Source organism: Fomitiporia mediterranea (genome assembly GCF_000271605.1).
Source record: "Fomitiporia mediterranea MF3/22 unplaced genomic scaffold FOMMEscaffold_1, whole genome shotgun sequence".
Classification (NCBI taxonomy): Eukaryota; Fungi; Basidiomycota; class Agaricomycetes; order Hymenochaetales; family Hymenochaetaceae; genus Fomitiporia; species Fomitiporia mediterranea.
The window spans coordinates 939786-966373 of NW_006760386.1; the positions used below are offsets into that span (position 1 = coordinate 939786).

At 47.2% G+C, this 26588-nt stretch overlaps 10 protein-coding genes across 10 annotated transcripts; 5 read left to right on the forward strand and 5 right to left on the reverse strand.

The window, feature by feature from the left end:
- Positions 1-116: 116 nt before the first annotated feature.
- FOMMEDRAFT_16086 (mitochondrial fission 1 protein) lies at positions 117-1427 on the forward strand. The gene is made up of 5 exons (XM_007261299.1): positions 117-222; positions 296-428; positions 559-660; positions 740-817; positions 898-1427. Exons 1-5 carry the CDS (start codon positions 160-162, stop codon positions 987-989), a joined length of 468 nt encoding a protein of 155 aa, XP_007261361.1. The 5' UTR covers positions 117-159; the 3' UTR covers positions 990-1427.
- A 208-nt stretch (positions 1428-1635) lies between these two features.
- On the reverse strand, positions 1636-3478 carry FOMMEDRAFT_100622 (uncharacterized protein; the record flags this gene model as incomplete). Its single annotated transcript, XM_007261300.1, has 11 exons — positions 1636-2137; positions 2198-2228; positions 2290-2366; positions 2424-2513; positions 2570-2586; positions 2640-2681; positions 2737-2799; positions 2862-3094; positions 3152-3220; positions 3278-3325; positions 3383-3478. 11 exons carry the CDS (start codon positions 3476-3478, stop codon positions 2118-2120), a joined length of 786 nt encoding a protein of 261 aa, XP_007261362.1. The 3' UTR covers positions 1636-2117.
- A 234-nt stretch (positions 3479-3712) lies between these two features.
- FOMMEDRAFT_16087 (histone H2A) lies at positions 3713-4561 on the forward strand. The gene is made up of 5 exons (XM_007261301.1): positions 3713-3755; positions 3816-3832; positions 3896-4041; positions 4106-4235; positions 4289-4561. The coding sequence occupies exons 1-5, from the start codon at positions 3753-3755 to the stop codon at positions 4410-4412; spliced, it is 420 nt and encodes a 139-aa protein (XP_007261363.1). The 5' UTR covers positions 3713-3752; the 3' UTR covers positions 4413-4561.
- A 204-nt stretch (positions 4562-4765) lies between these two features.
- Positions 4766-9330, reverse strand: FOMMEDRAFT_100626 (uncharacterized protein; the record flags this gene model as incomplete). Its single annotated transcript, XM_007261302.1, has 15 exons — positions 9007-9330; positions 8888-8926; positions 8750-8816; positions 8529-8686; positions 8383-8454; positions 8266-8327; positions 7644-8211; positions 7392-7580; positions 6663-7332; positions 6371-6592; positions 6195-6315; positions 6061-6134; positions 5943-5999; positions 5664-5877; positions 4766-5600 (listed from the first exon to the last, which is right to left on the reverse strand). The coding sequence occupies exons 1-15, from the start codon at positions 9100-9102 to the stop codon at positions 4766-4768; spliced, it is 3444 nt and encodes a 1147-aa protein (XP_007261364.1). The 5' UTR covers positions 9103-9330.
- Positions 9331-10014: 684 nt separating this feature from the next.
- FOMMEDRAFT_71898 (ribonuclease III) lies at positions 10015-11221 on the forward strand (the record flags this gene model as incomplete). The annotated part of the gene is made up of 3 exons (XM_007261303.1): positions 10015-10519; positions 10609-10955; positions 11036-11221. The coding sequence occupies 3 exons, from the start codon at positions 10015-10017 to the stop codon at positions 11219-11221; spliced, it is 1038 nt and encodes a 345-aa protein (XP_007261365.1).
- Positions 11222-11477: 256 nt separating this feature from the next.
- Positions 11478-12370, reverse strand: FOMMEDRAFT_164389 (uncharacterized protein; the record flags this gene model as incomplete). Its single annotated transcript, XM_007261304.1, has 3 exons — positions 11478-11804; positions 11929-12156; positions 12232-12370. The coding sequence occupies 3 exons, from the start codon at positions 12368-12370 to the stop codon at positions 11611-11613; spliced, it is 561 nt and encodes a 186-aa protein (XP_007261366.1). The 3' UTR covers positions 11478-11610.
- Positions 12371-12566: 196 nt separating this feature from the next.
- On the forward strand, positions 12567-15090 carry FOMMEDRAFT_137738 (uncharacterized protein). The gene is made up of 5 exons (XM_007261305.1): positions 12567-13055; positions 13128-14343; positions 14451-14568; positions 14632-14665; positions 14724-15090. The coding sequence occupies exons 1-5, from the start codon at positions 12594-12596 to the stop codon at positions 14925-14927; spliced, it is 2034 nt and encodes a 677-aa protein (XP_007261367.1). The 5' UTR covers positions 12567-12593; the 3' UTR covers positions 14928-15090.
- A 146-nt stretch (positions 15091-15236) lies between these two features.
- Positions 15237-19957, reverse strand: FOMMEDRAFT_100638 (DNA ligase 4; the record flags this gene model as incomplete). Its single annotated transcript, XM_007261306.1, has 27 exons — positions 15237-15289; positions 15365-15441; positions 15550-15687; positions 15809-15960; positions 16031-16063; positions 16116-16494; positions 16552-16657; positions 16722-16804; positions 16858-16918; positions 16970-17088; positions 17148-17202; positions 17253-17342; positions 17401-17444; positions 17504-17668; positions 17724-17823; positions 17880-17916; positions 17968-18242; positions 18300-18335; positions 18392-18477; positions 18528-18623; positions 18685-18943; positions 18996-19049; positions 19107-19192; positions 19252-19382; positions 19436-19570; positions 19627-19686; positions 19739-19957. 27 exons carry the CDS (start codon positions 19955-19957, stop codon positions 15276-15278), a joined length of 3090 nt encoding a protein of 1029 aa, XP_007261368.1. The 3' UTR covers positions 15237-15275.
- Positions 19958-20268: 311 nt separating this feature from the next.
- On the forward strand, positions 20269-21331 carry FOMMEDRAFT_48695 (Pkinase-domain-containing protein; the record flags this gene model as incomplete). Its single annotated transcript, XM_007261307.1, has 2 exons — positions 20269-20317; positions 20373-21331. Coding segments are annotated over 2 exons (1008 nt in total), but the record flags the coding sequence as incomplete, so codon positions are not given.
- Positions 21332-23122: 1791 nt separating this feature from the next.
- Positions 23123-26549, reverse strand: FOMMEDRAFT_100643 (Adaptor protein complex AP-1 gamma subunit). The gene is made up of 14 exons (XM_007261308.1): positions 26460-26549; positions 26378-26406; positions 26056-26327; positions 25865-26006; positions 25633-25806; positions 25402-25578; positions 25194-25348; positions 24831-25140; positions 24556-24771; positions 24203-24500; positions 24107-24147; positions 23564-24055; positions 23398-23490; positions 23123-23325 (listed from the first exon to the last, which is right to left on the reverse strand). Exons 1-14 carry the CDS (start codon positions 26479-26481, stop codon positions 23215-23217), a joined length of 2532 nt encoding a protein of 843 aa, XP_007261370.1. The 5' UTR covers positions 26482-26549; the 3' UTR covers positions 23123-23214.
- Positions 26550-26588: the final 39 nt, after the last annotated feature.

A 26588-nucleotide genomic window follows, 5' to 3' on the forward strand; every position in this document is an offset into this window, starting at 1 on the left:
CTAAGTGATAAAAGGTGAGCAGTGGGTTATCGTGAGAACGGAATGCTGAATATGGTCGAGGCGCGGTGCCGCCTCCGGCACGAAAGTGTCCGCAGCGATTCGTCTGCTCTCCTCTAGCCTCTCCGCTCGTCCACGTACTACAGTCCACGACAAGTCATAATGACCACCGAAGTGCCCTACGCAGCTGACGCCGAACAATCATTATCCTACGATGAGCTCGAGGTATGTTAACTGATTCTATTGGATCTGGTTGACTGAAGTTGGTTTGGGTTTGTTGACGTATTCATACTCCTAGGTGCTAAGACTGCAATACGAGAAGGAGACCGAAGCGGGACACGTCACTGTGCAAAGCAAGTTCAATTACGCTTGGGGACTTGTGAAGAGCCCTAAGTATGAGGATCAGGTGTATGGTGTTAAGTTGTTGCAGGGTGAGTTATTCATTCTCATTTCGAACTGGTTTTCGTGTCTTCTATTTGTTTCGGCCTGCGCACCTTATGTTGCATCTCCTTTATTTACTTTTGTGTTTGCTGTTTTACTAATGAGTGTTCCATATGATAGAGATATACAGAGCGGAGCCTGCACGAAGGCGGGAGTGTTTGTACTACCTCGCTTTAGGACAGTACAAGATGGGGAACTACGAGGAGGCGAAACGATTTAATGGTTTGTCTTGCCTCATTTGCTCTACTTCTTTTTTCTTTTTTATTGCTATACACTAACTAATCGTCGGACGTGGTGTTAGGTTTATTGCTTGACAAAGAACCGCACAACATGCAAGCCCAGAGTCTCGCCGAGTTGATAGACCAGAAGATGACACGGGGTGCGTAACCCTCTTCATTCCTTCATTCACGGTTGCCGGAATACACCACTTACATTCATCTTTTCTTCTCAAATAAATAGAAGGATACATTGGCCTCGCACTTGCAGGCGGTGCAGCAGCAATCGGCACACTCCTCCTTGCAACTCTTATTCGGCGAGCAAACCGCAATTGATTTCTCTACCTCTCAGTTGGTTATTCTTACTCCCGCCCTTCCTTTTTTTACTGCTTTTTGTCTTTTCAACCATCACCTTGTCGTATCGTATACACCCGTCATGCATTCTCTTTGGGCTGGTGTTTCGATGAATCTGGGTCTGGGTCGGGACGTGGCGCAATATGACGTTGGTTTCGGAAAAAACGTCATGACGAACTGACTTGCAATAAATACTTCCCTTCACTCGTTCTACGATATTCCAACTTCAATACATATTTACGGTTATTGTACATTCTCAAACACCTCGAAACACCTCACACTCCACTTCCCTAAAATTCCTTTCATTGACTCAAACAAAAACAATTACACTTGTATCTCATACATACATACACATATGGTATAACGATAAATAGCAATCCATCGTGGTGATGTCATGCATTGCCTCTTTCTCTCGTCTAATTCATGTGTTACTTTACTCTGGAACTTGAAAAATTTGCGCGCGCTGCGTCATGACGCGATAACTTGAATCACAGTTGCGGGCTAATAATAATAATTCAGTATCTTCTTCCATTTGTCTCAAGAACCTTGCAATAGACGAGATAGCACGAGCATGCCAACTAACGCAGTGGTGATAGTTACTGAAACGTTCTGTATTGACGTAGAGCGTGATAACAAATCCATTACCCGTTATTCCGTCTCCCTCCAACAAATATTAAGCAGTCCAAGATCCAATATCCAAAAAAACAGTAAGAAAGGCCAAAAAGCAGTTAAACAGGTGAAAGCGGTGATAGAGGTTAAAGAGGAAATAGGAGGGGTGAAGAAAGGAAACGCAGAGAAGAGAAACTTCTAGATGAAGTGCTGTTTACGTGTTTACGAGTCCTGGTGCGTTGCGGCGATGAAAGTGAGGCGAGTATGAGGGATATTTAGGTTTAGGTGTCTCAAGTATGGATATGAAGAAGGACTATAAGTGACAACAAAGCGATGCAGCGGTGGGATTAAGATGGCATGAGGTTGGGTGAGGCGATGCAGTTGACCGTAAGTGGCGTTAAAAAGCGTGAGTAACAAGCTAGGGACGGGACGAGACGGGAAAACGAGGCAGAACCGGTAACTTCTATTCCGGAGTTGACTCTTCTTCCAAACAAAGCATGGTCATGTCGGTAAGAAGACACCTGGAAAAGGGGATACACGTCAGCGTGTTTTACGTTTTCCGGTCGACGTACGGTACGAACCTGCTTGCGCCTGCATCTGATACACGTTTAACTGCGAGGAAATAAGGTGATTGGTACTTCTTCTCCCCTACAATGTTGGTTAATTTACGTACCTTGAAGGAGGCGATGCCAATGAAGAGGAAACCGATAAGCACGGCAATGTCGAAGAGGATCCAGAACACTGCCCATACTAAGCAAAGGGTACTTTCAGCATGACAATCTACATACAGAATAGGAGCGTACGGACCTGGAGCCTTTATCCGAGGAAACAGGATGTTCCATTGGGTAATATCGGAATCGTTCACCTTGCGGAAGAACTTGTCGTCCGTTATATCCCCTGTTATCGCAGCTTCAGTGAGAGAACATATGATATGATGCCAAGAATTGTCGTACAGATAACATAGAAGACACTGTTTAAAGTATGCGTTAGAACATCACGTAGATATGAGAAATCAACACGAACTTCATGACTCCAACGAATAAACAATACCATCGAAGTGCAGAGCTAAGAATGATTTGTTATTCAACGTAAGCATCGGAGACTAAGCAGCAGCGCGTACGCATGTTGAATAAACCAGAACCCGACCAGTAATCCCTCATAGAGAAACGTAAGTATTATAGTACTGTGTCGATTAAGGTCTCGTCAGCAGAAACGATGAGGAAATCGGATAAACTATGCGCATACATTTTGTCACGGACCAGGATGAGCGGGACAATAAGCCCGATGCCCAGAATGAAACTTAGAATCTTCGCAACGAGCGTGTCGAACCCTCCAAGGATGAAGACGCCTCCTAACACAGCGGATCCTACGTAACCTGCACATAAGATCGTGGGTGGATGCCCGTCCTCGACTCGTGTGCATCCGCCAAGGTTTGGGTCGATGGTTACACTGAGGATAGTCCCTCCTGTTAAGATGGCCTGTTCCAAAAGCGGGATTCAGCAACTTCCCTAAATTAGGTGGAGCAACCTACGCACAGCCGCTATGTGACATGCTTCATGCCAGCTGATGGTGAGCAGCTTCAGAGGGTTGATAACTACACGAGCCTGTCATGAAGCGAGCTTTTAATGTCTGCAGATAGACGATATCAAGAGCAGACATACGCCAGGTATGTTCCATAACGCGAAAATAACAACTGTGAAGACGACGGTCTAATTCCGGCATTCGGTCAACACGCGCCGCGTGGTGAAGGGCTCTTAGACACTTACGACGTAGAGAACGACTATCTGGTCATGAGTGGGTTTTATTGGAGACTCGATGCGCTTCGGAGCTATGGGAGGACGGGAGGGGTCTGTGGAGGACATGGACGTCTATGCCAGACGAGAGCCTGTTCATGTTTCTTCGGAGGCGCCGGTTCATATTACTGTGGCAGGCACGCTGATCGCCCACGTTGAACCCGCGTCGCCGTTACGTACAGGTCGTCACGCGCATCTCACGTGACATTGTTATGGCTCCCTCAATTTAAAAGCATCCCACTCGTTTCGTTCACCGCATCGTTGCTCTTGCCCTCGAACCACTCCCACCCCACGACCTTTTTATCCTTATTCAACCTTCAAACAACCCTAATATACGGATATAATGGTGTGTACGCCGCATGTGTTTAATTGATACAATTGACTGACAAAAGTCGTTGTCTGGTAGTCTGGCAAGGGAAAAGCGTACGCATTTAATGCTATTTCGAACGCAACAGTATCCATATCTAACGTTTAACGAATCAAAAGTGGCAAGTCTGCATCTGGTAAAACCGGTGGTGACAGCAAGACGCAATCGCGTTCTGCCAAAGCAGGACTCCAATTCCCTGTCGGTCGTATCCATCGACTCTTGAAGCGTGGCAACTACGCTCAGCGTGTCGGTGCCGGTGCACCAGGTATGCTGACTCATTCGTTCACTTGTTAGTTTGCTTGTTCACGGATCTGACTCGTTAATTGAAGTGTACCTTGCTGCCGTGTTGGAATACCTTGCCGCTGAGATTCTCGAGTTGGCAGGTAATGCTGCTCGTGATAACAAGAAGCAGCGTATCGTGCCACGTCACTTGCAACTCGCCATTCGTAACGATGAGGAGTATGTCTTTTGTTCGCCTAACTCCTGTCACTGATGTTGACCATGTTTGACAGGCTGAACAAGCTGCTCGGAAATGTTGTCATCAGCCAGGGTGGTGTCGTACCGTTCATCAACCCAGAGCTCCTACCCAACAAGAGTGCGAAAGGAAAGAAGGAAGGCGCTTCTCAGGAAGTCTAAGAAGTTTTCTTTCCCCTTCCTCATACTTTATGTTATGCATTTATGTTCTATTTATGTATGAGACCTGTACTATGTATTGTATGCTTATAATCTCTTTACTATCCAAGCCTACATGGTATTCAGCGGTCAACGTTGATAACCATTTTACGGGTATACAGCCATACTTAGATAAATGCGAAAGTTAGTCCGTAAAGCTCCATATATACACATGACAAGAAGACAATAACATGAATATACGAAGAAACATAGATCACCTATACTTAACTCAAGCCGCAGTCTGCTACAAAAACCAAATCTCACATCACTTATCCTTCCCAAGTTTACTTCCTTGCAGCAACGAATGCACTTTGGACTTATTCCTCCGGGTCACTCCCCAACCCCCTCTTCGCAAACACACCAGCAGACGTCCGGTTTCCCTTCCTCTTCGGCTCGTAATCCTGCGGATTAGGAGAACCACTCCGCGGGCTTGGACTTGAACGACCAGTGAAACTGAGACGATTGGCGTTCGAGGCGCGGTGCAAGCCTCCTACTCCTCCTCCGCTAGGTGAGACTGCACCTGTACGGTTCAACCCCGATGTACCACCTACGCCGCTATTGGATTGACGACGTGCAGAACGAGCACCGCGTGGACCGCGAATACGTTGTTCGCCCGATCCAGAACGCGTCAAGTTCGCTCCTCCACCCGCTCCAGCAGCGAACCGCTCAGTAGGTGAGATAGGAGAAGGCGAAGGCGAAGCTTTCCCACTCGTCGTTGTCCTTGTCGTCGTTGGAGGAGAACGCGAACGCGCAGAGAGAGGTGGAGACGGGAGACGAGTCGGTGTAGGCGGTGCAACGCTTACCGGAACTAATTCCGATTCCACTTGAGCTGGGGAAGGAGCAGCTGGGGTATTAAATTCTGATGTTGTAGGAGTGGAATCGTCCTTTTCTGGAGGTGGGTCGACGAACTTTGGCATTGGGGGAGGCGCGACATCGTCTTCTTTCTCTGGCGGGGGTTCTTTGAAGATTGGCATTGGGGGTGGAGCGATTGCTGGGTCTTCACTAGGAGCCGTTGGGAGGGGAGCTGGTTTTGGAGTTATGGGTGTAGGCGCAACGACGGTCGGCGTCGGTTGCTCAGGCTCGGGAGATTTCTTCACAGGCAATGGTGGGGGCGGCGGTACACCAATTATCCCACCCTCACTCGATGGCACCCTCAACTGTGCCTCTCCACGAGGACTGGTAACAGCACCGGGGTTCGGACTCGGCGCACGAGACGGCGGCCTCATACTCGGGTTCCTCGCAATCATCTGTTCCTCCAGAATCTCACGCGTATCAATGTTGGTGACTGATAACCGAGACCGACTCATACGCATGTCGACTGGAGCAGTACGTTTACGGAGTGGGATCTTCCGGTCTGAGTCGCGTTTTTTGCGAGCGATCGTTGGTGGGAGGATTGCGTCGAAGTGCTTCAGGAGGTCGATGAAGAAGACTAAAAGAAAGGAGCAGGTATTTTGGTAAGAATGAAACTGGAGGGATTGAGTAGGGAGGTCTTACGTGTTGGATGGCGGTCCTGAATTGAGATTTCGTTCTCTACTTTCGGACGAAGAATGTCTTGAAAACGTAAGTCAGTATAGCGAGCAACAAATGTAGCTGATAAAAAATAGCGACTCACTTCTGCCCATAGACAAAGCCAACTTCGTCATGTAAACACCATTATCTTCGTCCACAGTTGTAGAATCAATCAACCTAAGCAATGCGGGATATTTAACATATAACTATTGAAAGGCGATGATGAGCAAGACAAACTTTTTGATATGTCCAAAGATAGCCTCCAAAACCAAAAGATGGACTCTAGGCAGCCTCAACAACGCAGCTTGCAGATCTTGAATATGCTGCTGTTCATTAGCTTCCTCTGGATGTGAGCCCACTACAATAAACTCATACATCAGCAACTCTCTCCGGATCAAATTTATAGGACTTACTTGAAGGGTAGAGACGGCGGAATTCGTCCCAGCCTTCCCAAGTTCCAAGAGGCGGGTCAAGCTCCAACGCCCAGAGCTTGACGGTGCTTGCTACTACAGGTGCATCGTATTTGCTTAGAAGTTCTCCTGGGAAAGGTTGACCGTAGGGTACGCTGTTGAGACTTTCACGAAGGTGGTGTACAGCTGACAAAGGGACTTCGTAGATCCATGCTTTTCGTTTCTCTAAGGAACGACAAGTCATTAGTTACACATATTTAACAAACTCCGGGTTAACAGGAGTATTAGTACTCACCAGAATCATTCGGCAAGCCCGGATAAGCAGCATCAAGAGCATTCAACATAGCAGTCAACACTTCAGGGACATTATCCTTCAACGGCGCATCACTCCTCAAACTATCCCAACTCCCCTCCGCCCACCTCCTTAAATCAATACCAAAATACACATCCGCCTCTTCATGAGTCAATGACTCATATACATGCGCAACAGGTTTAAACGGGCCAGTCCGATAACGCTCGATGAGTGCACGTAAGTCCGCCTCGGGTTGGTAACTCGCGATGAGCGTCGAAGAGCGATCGACGGAAGGTTGTAGTGCGTTGGGTAGGTTTGCAAGTGTTCCTTGGTATTGCAACAGGACGGTCTTGACCGCGCGCAGACGATCCGTTTCCCATTTCTGTAACGTCTTCAACGTGTCTTCAAGACGTTCCTCGAGGCCGAGACGTTGACGGTCCAACTTGCGCACAGCACCGCGGTAAGCGTTGTCTGCTGCGTTCGCCTCTGCACGAGCACGGACATAGAACGGCTCGGAATGACGTTGTTCGTTGATTGCCTTTGAGACAATGTTTACGAAGTTGTTTGAGCGCTTTACGAGGTTGTCTGCCATTGGAGAAAGGTTTGCGATTGGTGAAGTGAGTCCTCCTTCGTGGAGTTCCTGTTTGGCGTATTCTTCTCCGAGGTTGAACGCCTACGAACGGGAGATGATGAGCATCCGATTTTCGAATGATAATATAGTAGAACAATTACCTTGGGTCTGAACTGGTAGAACGCCTCCTCGTTATTCTCAAAAGCGTTACCAAACTCGCCAACGCGACGAAGGACGCCATCCCTTTCAGTCAAGTCTCTCGCAGCATCCTCTGCCCGATCCAGGCTTCCTCCAAAGCCCTGGACATTATCAACGAGCCAGACGACGAATTCCTCTCCGCTAAAGCAATCCTAAAATAAATCGACAGTTCAATGAATTATTCTATCCATACAAAATAACTACAAATCACCGACCTTGTACTCTCCAATAATCGGGAACTTGATCGGCCGGAGGTTGATTTGCTCCGCGGCACGCTTCAACAAGTCAGATACAGCAGCAGGAGGTAGTGCAAGTCCGGCCAACAAAATCGGCGGAGGCGGAGGTGGTGGCATCGGAGACGCGCCGCGTGCATCTATTTTTGGCGGAGGCAAGGGCTGCGAAATCGGTGGAGGCGACATCAACGCCTCCGGTGATTTCTCAACTTCCTTTCCCTTCCCTTTATCCACCGGCGGGATTGCCTTTTCTTTCTCCGTACTCGTAGCAGAGTCCGGGTGACCTTCTGGCTCGGAAGTGACCGACTTGTCGTCAAATACAACTGTGCTCACGCTGCTGGAGGTGTCGTGTCCTTTACCATCTTGGTCGATGGACGTCTTCCCGGAAGCGCCGTTCACCGCTTTGCGTTGTAATTCCTTGAAACGTTGTGCAATTCGTTCCGATACACTTGATGTACGCTGTGGGACCGGAATAGAGCGATCACGAGGCGCAAGACGTGGTGAAGAAGTGTAATTGTCTGCTAGTTCGCTGTTTGGCGCGAATTTTGCGCTGTGACGCGTCCTTGTTAGCCTATGAATAGCGAACACGAGTGTATCTACTTACTCGTCTTCCGCCTCGTCTGCACGACGGACTTTAGCGAGATATTGGTGCTTCAATCTGTCAACCTAGTAATTTTTTCATGGTTAGCTATTAGAGGTAATTCTCAGATGAACCACGTACTTCGCCCTGTGCCATTTCGTAGGTCTTGATCCAGCCATCAATTACCGCGTTTCTGCTACCGTAAACACGATCCTAGGCACGAAAGAAGAAATTCGTAATAATGATTAGATGAATGAACGAGTTTCAGACATATGTGTACCGCGTACCTTATGTCCGACCGCCCATTCGCTAAACGGATCCGCTACGAGCTCCTTCAGCTCCTTAGCGACTGTCCTATGAGCTTCTCCCTGCGCAGCAGATTCGGCTTGCAAGCCTCGGAAGGCCATTAACAAGGAAGCACCCTCGTCCGCATTGAATCCATTGCCTGCAGATGAAGCGTGGTTAGGTAAAATGGCTTCAGAACGCTAGAAAAACCAGATAAACATACCTTTAGTTGCGATATCCTGTACGCCATGAAGTGAGTTAGCCAGAGCGTTTTCTGCATTGGCTCGAGCCTGTAAAAGGAGGTGGTTGTTGTCTCAGTCCCTTCGTATACGTTTTCTTAAGTATTGAATTCATGACTTACGCGAATGAACGCGATAATCTCGTCGTTTTCAACGACGCCCTACGTAGAACGAGAGAATAGGTGTGTTAGTATGCGAATATCTGACAAGCTATGAGTATCACGAATGTGTCGTGACGTACCTGCTCAAGTTTGGTATACAGTATCTCAACTCCTCTACGATAGTCCTGTGACCAGAACGAATTGGCGAACGTCGACGGAAGCGTGAGTGCAGGCATTGTTCAGCGAGATGTTAGCGGAAAAAGGCCAAGACTTGTGAGTATGTACGGTGGCGACTCTACAGGACGAAACGAAGAGCCAGGGGGAGGAGAATGGTGCGGTGCTGGAGAGAGTGTGTTACGCGAGCAGACCTTGCGGTGCACGTTCGGCCAGCACGGGTCAACAACAACACACTTTCACAGCCAGATATGAACTCAGAGCGGCGAATGAAAACCGCCTGCTGCCAGAGTATACACGAGAGTGGGTTAGTGTTATGTGGAAGGCGAAGATAAGCGAGACGTTGTGTTGAAGTTGAAGGCGTGGAGAGTCACAGTAGTGGAATTACAGGAGCACAAGGCACGCACCCAAACGGCCTAGACTCGCCATTACGACCGTCGATCTCCTATTCAGGTATGCAGATCTCTTCTGCTTCCATCTCAGCAGCCAAATTAGGAGCCGAAACGCCCATTTCACCCGTGTTTCACTTGTGCTGCTCAAATGAAGTCGGTGTGTCAACGTTCTCCGATATTCAGCCTCATAAATGAACTCGTGTATGCACGCAAATAGCACATCTGATAGTATTGATCGCCTCTCCTCATAATTGAAAGAACCAGATGAAACCTCATAAAGGATTCATAGCTTGCTTCTGATACCAGTAATGAAGGAGAAATTATATGATGTCTCAGTGGTTTTATAGTATAGTAAAGTTAGGAGCCCTTAGACAGGGCCTGCCAAGCGGGTTGAGGAAGACTTGTCAGTACAGTTACTACAGTAGAGTAGCCAGTGAATCGTCAGTGAATCCAGTTTTTACTTCATCTGGATATGGCGTTACGTTATCTCCTCCCACGACTTTTTATGATCCAAAGCATCCGTGTTTCCAAAATCTTGGAACGCGCTGCACACGAGAAACGACGGGACGGTGTGTGCAGTCAATGGCACAAACCACACTCCGGATAGCCAAAAGAGCTGCACAAATAGCTTCAACACCCGCCTCCTCTCTCCGTCAATTCCCTCCAAAAGAAGCTATTTTCAATGCCACGCAACCCACTACTGTGAACACTTTCTCTCCAGAAGTATGGGCTAACCTCCAAAAACCTCCCGTCTCGACGTTATCTGCGTTCGTTCATCGAATAGGGTTGTCCAAAATCGTACATGACCCAGACGAGATCTTACATGCTTGCACGCATTCTTCTTATCCAGCGTTTTACGCTGCGCATAACCCAACCGAAAGGCCGTTACGTTCGAATATGAATTTGAGTACGCTAGGGAATTCGTTATTGGGGATGTTCGCGACGGAGTATTTGCATGCTTCGTATCCGCATTTACCGACGAGAGTTATGAAAGCTGCTGTTAGTGCGTATGTGGGACCTGGGACGTGTGCGAGTGTTGCGAAGGAGATGGGGGCTACGCCTTTGTTGAGGTGGAATCGACCAGTGCGTTTTTACTCTTTACTCTTTCACATTTCCGTCTAGTGGTTTTCCACATGTTAACGTCGATTTTTTTTACGATGAAGGACTCGATAGCAGACAACTCACTACCCCACCCAACAACCCTCAACGACGCACTAGCAACCATCCCTCGCGCACTAACAGCCCTAGTCTACCAACGTCGTTCCCTCCCCCTCGCACGAAAATTCGTACACTCCTACTTCCTCTCTCGAGACCTCGACCTTCGTCCACTCATCAAGTTCCGGGACCCTAAAATGGCGTTAGCGAGAACTGTGAGCAAGTTCCAGCGTGAACGACCGATAAGTAGGTTGTTGAAAGAGACGGGAAGGTTGAGTAATTCACCGGTTTTTGTTGTGGGGATTTATTCGGGGGATGAGAAGCTTGGAGAAGGGTTTGGGAGTTCGTTGAAGATGGCTGAGTATAGGGTGCGTTCTTGCTAGAAAATGACCATAACCTATCAGATTTCTGATACTTGTTTATTTTTTTTTCTCTCCGCTTTTCTTAGGCAGCAGAAGACTCATTACATCGACTATATCTCACTCGGACACCTGTTGACTTATTATCCCTTCCAACAGACACTTTCGCATCTCAACAGGGTTCTGTGTTTGACGCAGGCGAGGATAAGAATGCTAAGTATGTGCCAGGGGATATTGGAGAGTTGGAAGTCATTTATGCTAGTAAAGATCGGTAGTAATTTTTTCTTTTTCTTATGCAATAATCATGTCCCTTGCTTTTTGCGCAATATACTAGACATACTCACATACAGATTCATTATTTTCTATCTGTGAATTGTGTGGAAAGATGCAAATTCTGCTGAATGTGCTATAAGTCAAGGTTCTAATGCAATGCAAGAGTCGGTGAAGTGGATGGTACAGTGAATACTTTTATCTTGACAACCAAATTTTTTAATCCTCTTGGATGCGAGGAACCTCTGCACGTTTCTGTTGTGCAAGTGGATAATGTAGCCAATACTACAAGTCTACATTGTTACAAATCAGAGAAAATACAAATACAACAAACAAGGATGTATACACTATACGTGCAACTCTCATACACTTAAAATCAAACCAATTGACACTTCTACGTATCAACAGACATTTCATTCGATGCTGCGACCTTTAGCGATTCGTGTTTCCCAGGTCGAGAAACAACGACCGAGGACGGGTCTTGACTGTTTATTCGTATGAACCGTAGCAGGTCGATGTATTCTAATGCCATCTCGTCCCATAATCGGAAGAGCTCGACGTTCGTTGGGTGTGTTAGGTCTGGTACTTCTGAAAAACATAAAGTAATCACATATTAGAATTTAGACATGAAGAAATAATATAAAATGAGGAGAAACGAAGAACCAAGCAAGGGAGTTATTCATTTTTTCATCAGTATGTATATTGCACAAACCTAAACCAGTCCTATATTCATCGACTTCTCGTTCCTTGAGTGCTTCGAGAGCTATTTCTTTAGTGCTTTTCGGTCGACCTTTTCGACGTGTTTTGCGTTCTGTTTCTAGAGCGAGGTCGTGTCGACATAACCAGACGTCTCGTATGAGATCGTGTAACTCCTCGAGTGTGAGTGTGGCTTTTTCGGATTCGGGTGGGATGGCGTGGTAGAAGAAGAGGTATTTATCAACTGTCATAACATTCAATCAGTTTAAGTTATAACTGGTATGGAATAGGGGATAAAGAGGATAATGTTAATACTGACTTGAAGAAGAAGCCCGTTTACTCTTTTTTACTGCTGCGTCAGACATTTTGGATTTTCTGAGCTGTGCACGCTCGACTTGGGCTGCCTTGCGTGAGTTTGGATGGAAGACCTTTTCTTTTTTGCCTTTCGTCGGGGCCATTATGGGATGGGAGGTTGGTGGAGATTATCGTGTAACTTATAAGGCAGGGACAAAAAATGTACGGTACGGTGACATATTTTTATTTACTTAATTACAGTGAATTCCAGGTACAGATATAAAAGGCTATATGTACCCACGATCCAATTGACCGTGCGGGTACTCAGCAGGCTTGGACGATTGACACTTACTGACGGGCGCAAGAGCATGCTTGTCAACTACCGCCATGGCTCTTCCGGACGGTATCCCGACATCCGCCACCTTTGACGGCCCGACGCCCGATCTCCCGCAATCCCAGCCTCTGCCCGACCATCCTACGTCTTTCCTCCTCTCTGACCTACGCACTGGCACAAAGCGAAAGCGGGACAGTAGCTCGTTGTCTACTCCCGCGAGCTTCGTAAATGATCACAGTAATGCGAGGTTACGAATAACTTCGGACATTGAGGGGTGTTTTGGAGACCCGGGGGCTCGCGTTGGCGAGGAGGTGTGCGTGGACTGCGTCGTCGATTGCGATGACGTAGATTGTCCGGCATCTTGTGAAGAAAAATGCACCGAGCAGTGTGTCGTGGTACCGTGCAACGACAAGAACGCATGTGTAGACGCTTGTACAGATGCTTGTATTGAAGAAGTGTGCCCGGCTGAGCCTTGCACTGGAGGGGTGGATTGTACAGCGTCGTTGGATGACACAGTAAGCATCGATTTATACCCTCTATCAGACTGATTTCTCGTTACTAAATAAATGTAACGTGCATATATACAGATACAACTTTTATGCTGCACCGACTTGCACAATTATTATGTACCGACTGAGGCCAACGCGGCGGCGTGTCAGCTCAACTGGGACTGCACACTTGATGCCTTTAACCAGATGAACTTCCCAGGATATTCCCAGTTTCCTGAATCCAATCAGCAGCAGATCACAAGTGCCCCTTCAATCCCACAGGAAATATCTGGAATATCTTCTGATTCTTCAAGTCCTCACATCTCGTTTTCAGATGATAGCGCCTCGGGTAGGGGTAGCTCACTTGCCACCCCGAGTCAAACAGAGTTATCTACGACTGCTGCCGCCACAGCTGTACAATCACTTTCTCAGCAGCAGCAACAAACGTCAAATGAAGAATTTGCATGTCGCTGGTTGAATTGTAATGCTTCTTTTGGGACTCTAAATGAGTTGGTCGGACATGTCAACCTTACGCACCTTCGTCCGACTGGTTCTTCCTCGCCACCACGCCCTGCGAAGAAGCTTTGTTTGGACACAGCAACGGCAGCGCAGGAGTTGTTTCCATTGTCATGCCATTGGGATGATTGCCATATTTACCCTGACTCTTCGCTGTTGACTGGTCCGTCAAGTGGACTTCAGCCTGAGATCGCGTTCGACCTGCTGTCTACTCATTTCATCCATGATCATCTTGGGTTGTCTGTCCCGCCTCAGGTGTTGCCACAGCTTTTCCACCAGGACGCTGCGTTTTCCTCAACATTACCTAACTCTAACTCTACGCAGTCTACGGAGCATGCGACGCAAATGAATAACATCATTTCCTTGGCACCGAACGATGTTCCTACGAGCGGGAATAATTCTCAGCTAGGGAAGGCAATAGCACCAGTCGAACCCTCATACGCCACTCCAGAACCATCGCCACCACCAAGCAACACCGACACCTCCCAAACCACGCCTCACGACTGCGCCACCTCCTCACACATCTGCCACTGGCTCAACTGCAATCTCTCCTTCCCCACCTGCGCCTCCCTAACCTCCCACCTCGCATCCGCACACGTCGGCAACGGTAAAGGCCGCTATGACTGTTTTTGGGGTGAATGTGGGAGGAGTGGTGAACAGGGGTTTACGAGTAAGCAGAAGATTATGCGGCATTTGCAGGCGCATACGGGGCATAGACCTTACATGTGTAAGGAGTGTGGACAGTGGTTTTCGGAGGCGGCGACTTTGCAGCAGCATATGAGGAGACATACGCAAGAGAGTAGGTATTTCTTTTCTTTTTCTAAAACTTTTTGGTGGTCCATAAAAATACCGGCTTGGGTTTTCGTGTTCTTACGTTGTTTATTTTTTTTTTTTGGCTATTTTTAGAACCGTTCGTATGTGACTTCCCTGGGTGTGGAAAGGCGTTTGCGATTACGGGTGCTCTGACGATACATAAAAGAACGCATAACGGAGAAAGGCCATTCCAATGTCCGCACTGTGATAGGTACGTCTACCCCTCATTCACTTAGAAATACACTAATAATTTTTTTCTTGAAAAATCCTGTAGAGCTTTCGCGGAGTCGTCGAACCTCTCGAAACACGTACGTCCTTCTCTTCTTAAAATCAATGTCATGCTAAATTGATTGTTCGTTCATACAGCTTAGAACGCATACAGGCGATAGACCATATCGATGTAATGAACCCGGATGCGGGAAGGCGTTTGCGAGGCCTGATCAGTTACAGCGGCATGGGAACGTACATTCGAAGAAGAAAGCTGCTACTGCTGCTAGTGGAGTAGGAGCGGGTGAGGTTGTCGCTAGTGCGGGTACTCCCGCTACTGCTATCGTGAAGAGTCCTGCGTAAGAAATAGGAAAAGGAACAAGAAAGGAAAAAGAAAGGTAGATAGGGAAAGGTGGTTGGCAGAGTCGGTGTATGCGAGTTTGCTTTTTGATTTTCATAGTAGAATATGTGTTTGGTTGTCTTGAATAGTGAAAAAAAGAAGACTTTTTGAGAGGGTCCTACGATAGACGACTCTTCATGGCGTTGACTTATCAAATCGTATGAGTACATATGCAAGTCCACGGCAATACAGCAAGTAATAGTGTTCAGATGTATTTATTCGAGGTACATTATACAATGCAGTACGTATCGTACATTTCTTCACTTCAGACTGTTTTGTGTTTTTGGTACTGAACCCTGTTTCCATAATAATCAAGGAACGAACCCTACAGATGCGAGAGAAAATTTAGTAAATAAATGATCTCGGTGGAGATTGAGTTATTAAGGAGTCTTAGATTTACCTTCTTCGTCAAGCAGACTATGCTCCTCGACGCATGCGTGTATGAAATCGCTTAACACGAGGTATCGATGTTTTGGTCTATAATAGTTAACGACGATGAGAACGGAGATTCACGTAAATGGGCTGAAAAAAAAGGAGAAGAGAGGAGGGGAGGGGAATTGCAAGGAAAGGAGAGATACCACTGACTTTGACGTCCGCTGCATAAGCTCCTTACGTCGACTGATATCTCGTTTATCAAGTACGACATGTGTCAACTTCTGTTCGTCCAGATTGGAGACGACCCGGCCGCCGTTTGCGACTATGAGGTCTTCGATCTCGACGAACCTTTATGATAAATAAAAATAAAAAAAAGAAATCCGTCCCACGTTTCATTGAGATTTATAATTTAATAAATATAAATATATGGGGTGAGATAAGACGGGGTGGTTATAAATACAGTACGTACGAAGTGGAGATTTGATCCTTGTACTTCGACTTAATTTCCATTCCGTGGCGTTCTGCATTTGTGGGTGTGTCGAGGTAGAAGCAGAGGTGCTTGAAGATGAGCTCTGGGTCGAGTTCCATGGCTGACTCGTCTTCTCCCATTCTTACATCGGACTGAACAAAGGATGGTGCGGGATTTAAATCAGCAGGAGTTTATCTTTGTAAAAGAGTATTGTGAACTTACGTTGTCGACATCGTCGCTGCTTTCTCGCAAGGTCTGGAGGTGAAAGAAGTTAGACGATGAACGTGAACAAAACGCAGAAGCTTACCGAAGGTGTCCTTTGCTGCCCATCCTCCATCGTCGCAGCTGGTCTAACAGGCAAGACCCATTCCTCTGCCTCCTCGTCAAACCTCAACTCATCATAATCAGAGTCAGGGTCCGTCTCCGAGTCGCTTGGTACCTCCTTCGATGATGCACCATCCGACTTCTTATCCACTTTGAACCAATCTGCCATGGCGGGATCGATTTCCGTGGACTTGACAGTCGGGGGTTCTTCACCTCCAGAACTTTCTGTAGCTGATTCTTCTTCATTCGCTGCTTCTGCGGTAGGAGCCGGAGCACCGTTTGTACTTGGCTCTGTGTTTCCTTCACCGACTTCGTTGAACTCTTTGTCAAGCTTCCGGTCCGAGGTAGCGTGGAAGAAATATCTATCTCAATTACATTAAATTCATTTTCGTTTGGTTAGATGGGTATATTGAACATACTTCTTATGTAAAGGTAGTCGCTTCCCTCGCTCGACACAATCGTAAATCCAAGAAGGCCGAATGATGTCGTGGATGTCCTTATCAATGATAAGTTTCAAGTCATAAGCTAGCGCATGATAACGTCCGCTTTATCAGTAAAACTTCGTGATACAGCAGTGGAAATAACTCACGTATTGTAAGGCCGCCATAAACCACAAGAATTGGATCAATCCCCTTCGCAATCTGCACATATTTACCACCGTTTACGTGGATGCTTGAAATATCCAATCAGCAGGGAATGGATCCAGAATAATGTATCGAACTTACATCTTCTGGAGCTCCTTCTTCTCCTTGTCACCATTCCTGTTTCTGGGGTCGGAAGCGACCACTAAAGGCATGACATGAGCGCATGACGAGTTAAGTCGATAAGATCTCTTACTGAATTTCAATCCCTCAAAGATATCTGACTGAACATCGACATCCTTCAACACCTCGCCTCGGTACTCTGGCATGACATTTACTGGCTTCCGTACAACCTTCCGTTTCTTCTTTGTTTTCCTGGATAATACGAAGTCGTTGAGCGAAGTTGCTATAAATTTTTCCAGTAGAATACTTACAAGTCAGTTTCTTCAATCTTCCGTTTCTTCACGGTCTTCATGCTCTCGAGTACGGCTGGCGCACTTCACTAAGCGAAATTGTCTGTAGTAGGGAGACAGACTCACCCGTTGCTGACATACAGTCAGCTATACTCAGATCATCACGGATAGCAACGGCGCGAGGAAAGCGCATAGTAAAGCCGAGATGGTACTGGTCTTTGGTGCTCAAAGTCAATTCTAAATATCACTGCCTGTCACTGAAGGAGACACTGACCGCTCGGAGTGATTTCAGCGGCTTTGATCTTCAAGATGAAAGAACTTGAACGAGAAGTGATTAGACTTATCCCGGACTCAGAAAACGTATCAATGGGAATTACTCTTCTGGTTCAATATATATATCGCCCTTATCATCATAACCTTTCTTCGACGCTTGGTACCATGAGGGCATCTTGTTCTTGTCGAAAGGTTTCCAATTTTTCTGACGGATCCAGACATAGTCCGCATATGATAAACCGGTACCAATTCGCACGAATGAACTGTACCTGGAGTAGATCATATAGGTCAGTCAACTTATGAGATGGTTAATGGCTAGTTTACTTCGGTTCGTCATCATCCGACGCAGTTCTTCTGTCATCCAGAACCGCGCATATAAGCGTTGAGACTCCGCCGCTACGGTACCCAGTTCCATAATTCCCCCCTAAAAATCAATTTAGTTCATTTCGTCGAGTTTGACTAAAGCAGCATTTGACGTACCGACAACAAGTAGATCAACAGTCTCTCCCATATTGTCCTGTAATTTGCAAGTTAAGAGCAGGAGCAAGAAATGCAAAACGTGTCGCACCATGTACTCGGGTTTGACTTTTACCCAATCCTTATTTCTCCCGTTCAAAATGTACTCGGAATTAGGGTGCTTAATAATGAGTCCCTCCCCTCTATTTGCCATGATTTCTTCGAGGCGTTTTCGAACGTCACTAGCGCTTCTGCCTTCATATTCAGTGACATACTCGAGTCTGCCCTTGACTTCTTTCACGTATGCTTTCAAATTGCGCTTGCGAAACTTCACGGAACGTTTGGTCAAGCACATGCCATTAAGATATAGTAGATCGAAAACTTTGACTGGGAGGCGGACATTATAAGCTCCTAACATATTCCTCGCAAATAGAGTTGACTCACAGCACGGTCTTGGATTGGCCATGGTCTTCGACTTGTCTAAGCAAAAGTCAGATGCCATAGACCCGGGGGAGGGGGGAAAGTAAGGATCTTACCTAGCGCTGCAGTCTTCAAAGTTCCAAATGGGAGATTTCGTCCAGAAACAGGATCCCAGACCAACATTTCGCCATCAAGTATGATCCTGACATAATTTAGAGATGAAACCATGATGAGAGCATGTATGATACGCACTCGTCAACTCGCTCGTCAAATGCATTCCATATGTATGGTGTCAGACTTCCTGATTCCGAATTGGCGCCATAAAGATACGTGTAATCCTTTCCTTTTCTATGTCAAACATGTCAGTCCAGAAAGAAGGGCAGCCTAGCCACGAAGACAAGCAACATACCTCGAACAATAAAAGAACTCGTTCCCCCGTTTATGCAACTGCATTCTCTCTCCATCTAGCTTCTCTTCAATAATGAACGGTTGTCCTTGCATATCTTTGATAGAGTCTTCGAGCTTTGCGCTTGGCCGCTTGCACAACATCGGGGCGAAAGCGCGGAATAGGTTGACTTGTTTGTCTGAATCATTCAGTCTGCGTTCTGGATCCCAAAGCTCATGAGCGACCTTCTTCAAATCCGAGCAGGCATTAAATAGATCGACAGCTGATTAATCGATGAATATGGCTTGCAAAATGCAGATGATTTGAGTAATTACCGTCAGGATGGAATACAGCAAAGACGGTGGTTTCTTTGACATTTATCTGCATATCTGATACCAAATGTCAGCTCCTTAACTTCAATGAAAACTGAGCTGATTCGACTCTACCTTTTAGGATGATCCGTGCTACCCATCGCTGTTCTTCGGGTGTACATGAGTTGTAAATTCTCTGGAGAAGTTTGGACTGCAAGTCCCTGCGCAAGTGCGTTTGGTCAAGTCCGCGGAATGTGGTCTGACAGAAAGTGACACATACTGCTTTCCAATGCTCTGGCTTAACTGATCCAGTATATCGTTGACCTGATCGACCGTCAAACTGCCTTGAGTTACGGAAGACCGTTTGCTGACAACTTCATATAATACGGTCGGAAAATCTCCCGACGTTTTCTGATTTTGCATCTTTATCAGTTCAGGAACTTCATACGAGCTGTAGTACAGACATCTCTTTCGGTCGGTCTCTTCCAATTGAGCAGCCTGACAGCGTCCGGGTCTTTCATTCCGAGTGGTATGAGTTTGATATATGTCTTGGCGAGATTCTTCTCCTTCAGTCCATAGACAGACCGCTCGCGGTCTTTCTTCATATTCACGCCAAGTCTTAGACTGGTACCCGGACAGATTTTTCAGCGCATACCTGTGGAAGAATCAGACGCAAGACGGGATAAAGGTCCTTTCCGGCGTCGCGTCGCCAGCCCTTGGGAATGGTTTCAACTTGAAGCCCCTATACCGTATTTGTGGACACCTACATTGAACCAATTCGCCAGACGCTTTCTTCTCAAGTCTTGCCTCCGCTCATTTGCAAGATTGTCAAAAAGTTCTGCAAGAATAGGGAACGGTGGGCTCCTGACGTTCTGAGGTGCAGGGGGATAGACAATTTGCTGCTGGGATTCTGTGACAGGTTCATGGTGCGATGGTACTTCTTCCTCATCCGGACTGACTTCTGTTGGTGGAGGCGTCGCCTGCATTTATGGCAAATGATGGTGGATAGAGTCAAGACGCGCTGAGTCGCGCGGCTGCGTATTGACATCGCATTGCACGTGATCGATCGACGCTTCGTCAGCAAGTTACAGGTATGCCCGTTTTGGGCGATCCAGGGATTCCAGGCTTGCCAGCCAGCCATTTTGAGTCAGCCTCTCACTCAGAGTCTAGTTCAAATACAAACACAAAATGAGTTGCGTTCCACTCCCTCCGACGCGCATCCACGATGTCCGAGAATGCGAGACCCGTCACGCCTCCGCAGCTGCCGCGTAAGACGCGTAAAAAGGACCATCCACGCATGATCGGTCCTTGGAAAATCGGTAGGACGATCGGCAAGGGTGCGATGGGTTAGTTTGCCCCTGCATCTCTTCGTTATGTTCAACTTATTACATATATAATCAGGCGTTGTAAGAATTGCCAGACATGCGAAGACAGGGCAGTATGCTGCCGTTAAGATCATGTCGAAGATGCAAGTCATCCAATCGCGCCGCTCATTGAAAAATCTTGAAGATGATGCAGAGCGTATCTTACGTGCTCTGGAGCGCGAAATCGTCGTCATGAAGCTAGTGGATCATCCGAATATCATGCGTCTGTATGATGTCTGGGAGACTTCTGGGGAGCTCTATCTTATTCTAGAATACGTCGAAGGCGGGGAACTCTTTGACTACATCATAGAACGCGGTCGACTCTCAGAAGCTGAAGCACTGGACTATTTCCAACAACTCATTAATGCTATGGACTATTGCCACCGTCTCAACATCGCACATCGAGATCTAAAACCTGAGAACATTTTGCTGGACAAGGACAAGATACTAAAAGTCGCCGACTTTGGGATGGCTGCGTGGCAGTGTGGAGACAGTCTGCTCAAGACCTCTTGTGGAAGCCCGCACTATGCTTCTCCAGAAGTCATATCTAGCCAACCATATGACGGAGCGATCTCGGACGTATGGTCTTGCGGTGTCATTCTCTATGCTCTGCTGGCTGGAAAACTGCCTTTTGACGATGAAGATGTTTGCGCTCTGCTTCAGAAGGTCTCCTGCGGGAAGTTCGACATGCCAACAGATATTGATCCTCTTGCGCAAGACATGCTAAAGAGAATGCTCGAGAAAGACGTGAACAAACGGATCAAAATCTCAGAGATAGTGAAACACCCTTGGTTTACTTCGAAACCTCAGCGAGTTTCACACTATGATGCTCCTTCATTAGATGAAATCTCCCGCCCTATAACTAAGGCTTCTGAAATCGACGTCGATATTTTTGGCAACTTGCGCACTCTCTGGCATGGAGCTCCAGATGAGGACATTGTTGAGGGACTGATCAACGAGAAGCGGTCTTGGGAAAAGGTTGTCTACACGTTATTACTGAAGTATCGGACAAAGTGCCAGGAAAACTATGATGAGCAGCTAGAACGTGCTCGGTCTCAACGGCGCACAGAACGAAGACAGAAGCGCGCGCATCAGGAGGAGGAGGACAAGACGAAGTCTTCTTCACCTCGCGATCGAGCTCGGACACCATCTCCGCCTCCAGCAAGACCTGACCCTCCAACTCCTCGACGCGCTGCAAATAACGGGAAGAAGTCTACGCGCTCAGTTCCTCCTTCTCTGCCTCCACCCCCTGGACAGAGCGTATTACGACCCGTAGCTAAACAGACCCCAGTCAACGAATTAACACCAAACACACCCGGACAATCTATCCTAAGCCCACCGCCATTATCACCTTCAACACTCGCTTGTTCACCTTTAGCTCCAACTTCTCCAGCATCTCCAATCTGGCAGGTCCTCGATGTCGCACCGCCACTTGACGTTCCAGAGCTACACGACGAGCGAGTCCAGAAGTACTTGCAGGAAATTATTGATCGCTTGAATGCAATGCAGAAAGCAGGGCCTTCATCGCCTATGCCGGGGAGTATCATGTCACCTACAGTTAATTCATCTACACCTGCGTGTCAGCCACTCCGAACATCGGGGATTACTCGAGTCCCTTCGATGATTGCAGAAGGCGACCCAGACGCGACTTACATATTTGTTTCGCAGCCTGAAGAAGAGATAGTTGACACCCGTGGACTCGGAATCTCGACGGCTCCCCGAAGCAAGGGAAAGGAAAACAAAGTCCGTGTAATCAAGAAATCATCCTTGCGGAAAAGCAAGGATGCCGGAGAACGTAAAGCTCTCGCAGAACGTCATGTGCAAATCGTTGAACCACCGCCAATTGAGCGAGGTAGTAAAAACCAGAGACGTTTCTCTTGTGACTCCTACTCTTCACATTCTCCTACATACTCTATCTCCGAAGGCTCATCGTCCTTCAATCCTGGCACCGGACCGAAGATCTCATGGTTCACAAACCTATTCAAGCCTCGACCAGAGTCTTACAGATTTATGTCCGTACACGACGCAAATACGACACGAGATGAATGTCGTCGACTACTCGCAAACGCAGGTGTGAACTTCGTATTAACAGATACAGACGATGTCGCACACGGGGTGACCTTCCTCCGATGCCACCTAGACGACTTGCGTGACCCAGCGGGAGTGATGGCCGTCGTGAAAGCAGTCAAGTTCCGCGTCGAAGTGCGGAAGTTATCTGGACACCAAATTGCGGAGCTTGGGTATCCTGTGATCGCGGATATGGTTTTGGAGAAAGGATCGGTGTCGAGTTTCCGTTTGGTTTATCAGAGGTTGAGAAGGGATTGGGATTTGGATATTATTAGGCAGGCGAAACTTGATGTGGAATATTCGGATCGGGTCGTTGATGAGAGGAGGGAGACGTACGCTGATGAGAGGAGACGGAGGATGACATACCCTAATGATATGCTTGAAGTTAATGAACACATGTACCAGTAGATTTTGTTTTGCTCGTTTTTGTATAAGCATTTATGAATATTGTAAGATAAGGATTTGTGCCAGCTTTTTGAACGGCGGTGGTCGATTACTTGCTTTTGATCTTCCACGAGTTTTGGGATTTCCGAGTCCGAGTAAGGTCAGCGTTCGATTTGAATATATACGTAGAAAGTACCAGATGGTCAGGATTGCAGTCCGTTAGAGAAGAAGGGAAGGGAAGTGGATATCGTTACCAGCAAGAGAACGTTCAAAGTCTCTCAGACCGCAAAAACATAGTACAAACCGTACATTCACGCTTTTCCTCATAATAGTATGTAACTTATGATTTCTATTCTCAAAGTAAAACACAATGAACAGGGAGAGAGAAAAAGTCGCCTGCGCAAAATGAGAAAAAATGTAACAAAGAATCATGATGCACCGCTTGTCAAATCCTTTGGAAATCCAGAAAAGTCTTCCTGGTCCGTGACAGCACGCCCGCCTATAGTATATGTTATGCGTAACCGCAGTCGTACGTGGCTCTGTAATTTCATTTCGTTATTTATACAATCATGATTGATAATTATGGTTAGACGTATCGAAAGGAAACTCACGCCGACAGGAGCGATGACCTTCATCTTTTGCGTTTCTGTCGTGCCTGGGTATACATCTGGCTTTGACATAGCCTGCATCTGGAGTTGCTGTGTCTACACGAAATGACATCAGCTCCCTTTCACGAACAAAAGAGAAAAACGAGGTGGACTTCAAAACGTAGCTTACCCTCGGCACAGCAGCCTGGAAGCTTATCCCAGTCGCAGGTGTACTCCCCGTGACCTGGAACCGCGCCAAGATATTCACAGCACCAGGTCGCTGTGTATCCGCCTGGGGCGTCAACGTTATCCTCAACTCATTCTTATCATACGCAGTATACGCCTGCAAACGTGGTGCCGCTGGCGCTTGAGGTTGCGGTGGAGGCGTAGTCTGCGCTATAGGTCCAAATAACGAGGGTGATGCGACGGCGGGAGATTGAGATTGAGTGGGGACGGGTGAAGGGGTTGCTGGTGAAGAGTCGAAAAGACCAAGTATATCGTTGACTGAGCTCTTCTGAGGTTGTGGAGATGCTGCGGCCGCTGGCGCTGGACTGGTTTGTGATGGTCCTGATGGACCGGAACCGAAGATTTCTGCAAGTAGGTCTTGGCTGTTTTGAACAACTGGTGATTGGACGTTGACTCCTGGGTTGGTGACTGCTGTGTCGTCTCCAAGCAGATCGACCTGTAATATCAGTGAGAATTACGAGTCTAGCATGAATTATAAGCGCTTTACCTCCTTGGACGCAGTGGACCCAACAGGTTTGTTCTCGACAACTGAAAAGAGATAATGAGACAATCTAACACGCTTAGCAATGCGGAAGAACCATACCAACTCCCATCACCGTCGCCTTAATCTCAGGTGGTGGCATCCTTTCCAACACACCGAACCTAATCTCTCCCAGCTGCAACAGATTCTCAAACTCTACCGCTCGTTGCTGAATCTCAAGTTCCGCACTAGTCGAGTAAGAGTCCAGCAGTTGGATGATTCGCTGTTGCTGCGCAGCACTAGTCGTCGGCCGGCCCGACATTTTCGTCATTGCAGTCAAGACGAACTGGCGAATTAGGTAATTCGCATAGGGCGAGTCGAGGACGGAAACTAGCAGATCCACAATATTGGAGTCGCTTGCCTGCGGAGAATTGTAAATAACAGCTAAAAAGAGCACGTTATTGGGGAATAGTTACCTGTTGAGGCTGCTCTTCGTCCACGATACCGCCTTCAAGAAGGATCTCGCTGTATTCTCCGATAACCCAAACAGCCGCCAGGGTCAAGGATTCTTGCGAAATGTCCGCCCGCAGCGCTGTGTAGAGCTTAGATGCAGTATATGCTTGCAACTCAGGTGTGTGCGCAACTAAACGTATGAAGGCCGACAGGATTTCTTCCCTGACGTGGTTGCCAGCCTATTATTCACGCTTAAGTACCCCAAGAACAAAATAAGTAAAACTGCACAGACACGCACAAGTTTCAATACTCTAAGGAACGTATCAATATGCCACCTCTTGTTCGGGGCAAATCGCTCTGCAGCCAGACTGATTTGCGTAGTCATGCCTAACTTAAATTCCGTGTCTGCTACCTCCAAGAAAGCCAGCAATTCTCGAATCAATACGCGCACGTTCTGCTCATTAATTAACGCATATGAGAGTTCGAGAGCGCGCCGACGTATGGAGATGTCACCATCCCTCAGACAATCGAGGATAATGTTCCGATGTCGCTGTACAGCATTCGTGTCCATAGAGACGACCTTGTTTAGGGTGTTTAACGCTACATATCTGAGTGAAGGTTTGAATGAGTTGAAGCGTTGCAATAGAAATGAGTTACTGACCGGATGTTGTTATCACGGTTGCTTAAGAATTTGCCAAGGATGTTGATAGCCATTACGCGGAGGCCACTGTCCGCCTCGATTTCCAATACCGTAAGCACAGTTTCGTATAAAATTGCGTTGCCAACATTCTTTGTTGAGTCTGTATTCGTGGCGACCTTCAAAGCTCTATGAGAGCGAAAACGGAGAGAAGAGAATACTGAAAGCAGACCTGCGCCAGAATATCGTTCATAGTTTCACTTGCTTGTTGATCTCCCTTTCCGAGAAGGCGTAGGAGGCGTAATACTTTCACTTGCAGGAAAGGGTCAGTAATACCAGAGACGTCGTGTTCCGGGCTATATCCGGTGGTCACGAGATTCTTGAGATGGCGGACGAGCATAGGAACGGCCTATATGCGAATATGTTAGAGCACGGAAATGCCAATCCAACTAAAAGTACACACGTTACGGAATTCATTGAGGCAGTTTGGATCGAGTTGAACCATTTCCGAGATGAGGGTTGTAGCAGCGAGAAGATTGCCATGATTTCGATCAGTCAGCAGGTTCTTTACCTTCGACACGAAGTGGTCAATGAGATCAGGGACTTTCTTGACAACACGGAGAGCACATAAGGCAGCCTAAGGATATATGAATCGACGCTATTGCATGATGGTTGTGGTCGCATATGGAACTGACCTTCTTGCGGATGTACGTATTACTAGATCCGAGTAATTTTTCTATCTCATTTGCGAGGTCTCGCGACATCTCTTCTGATGAGATATTTGCGAAAGTGCATAGTGCCAGTCCGACGGCGTACATGTTCGCATGGTTCATATCACTGAGGACATGGATGAGACCTACTCTAAGTATTGAGCTTGGATACGTACTTCTTGAGTGAATTTGTCACAAGTGTCAAAACTTCCTGGTTCTCGTCCAGTAATAACATAATACCCAAATATCCCAAGCGTTTGTCCGCGAACCTAGGACTTGCGACAAGCTTTAGACATTCGATCTGGCCGAAGTGTGCTGGATAGCCCAGCATATGGATGTAGAGGAGTTTGGCGACATTGTTATGGCGGGTATACGAGTCCTCCTCCTTGAACGATGTTCGGATGGCCGCCGACTCCTTCTGAATGAGTGCCCTCTCGTCTGCGAGAGTCTTTTATTGCATTAGTCGAGTGCTCGAGTGCATCCGGTCACAACGCATACCTTACATGACCTAATACCCTTGATCAGGGCTGGAGCGCGCTCCGTCACAAAATTGCATTGATGGGAAAATACAAGAACATGCCTTTGAGATTATGATACACCATGACTTCTCACTGTCCAAGAGCAACGATGCGGGCACTCGTCGTCGACGTCGTTGGTGTTGTTGACGGTGCAGACGATCTGCGAGTCTGTGCTGAGGACGCGGTGAAGG

Bases quoted from the DNA above. Each gene is read 5' to 3' on its own strand.
- FOMMEDRAFT_16086 (XM_007261299.1), top strand. From the start codon at position 160: ATGACCACCGAAGTGCCCTACGCAGCTGACGCCGAACAATCATTATCC. The intron at 661-739 runs GTTTGTCTTGCC...ACGTGGTGTTAG, and splicing joins GGAGGCGAAACGATTTAATG to GTTTATTGCTTGACAAAGAA. The intron at 818-897 runs GTGCGTAACCCT...TCAAATAAATAG, and splicing joins AGACCAGAAGATGACACGGG to AAGGATACATTGGCCTCGCA.
- FOMMEDRAFT_16087 (XM_007261301.1), top strand. The intron at 4,042-4,105 runs GTATGCTGACTC...CGTTAATTGAAG, and splicing joins TGTCGGTGCCGGTGCACCAG to TGTACCTTGCTGCCGTGTTG. The intron at 4,236-4,288 runs GTATGTCTTTTG...CATGTTTGACAG, and splicing joins GCCATTCGTAACGATGAGGA to GCTGAACAAGCTGCTCGGAA.
- FOMMEDRAFT_100643 (XM_007261308.1), bottom strand. From the start codon at position 26,481: ATGGTGTATCATAATCTCAAAG. The intron at 24,056-24,106 runs GTAAAGCGCTTA...CTGATATTACAG, and splicing joins GGTCCACTGCGTCCAAGGAG to GTCGATCTGCTTGGAGACGA. The intron at 23,326-23,397 runs GTGAGTTTCCTT...ATGAAATTACAG, and splicing joins AGGTCATCGCTCCTGTCGGC to AGCCACGTACGACTGCGGTT.
- FOMMEDRAFT_137738 (XM_007261305.1), top strand. From the start codon at position 12,594: ATGGCTCTTCCGGACGGTATCCCGACATCCGCCACCTTTGACGGCCCG. The intron at 14,344-14,450 runs GTAGGTATTTCT...GGCTATTTTTAG, and splicing joins GAGGAGACATACGCAAGAGA to AACCGTTCGTATGTGACTTC. The intron at 14,569-14,631 runs GTACGTCTACCC...AAAATCCTGTAG, and splicing joins CAATGTCCGCACTGTGATAG to AGCTTTCGCGGAGTCGTCGA.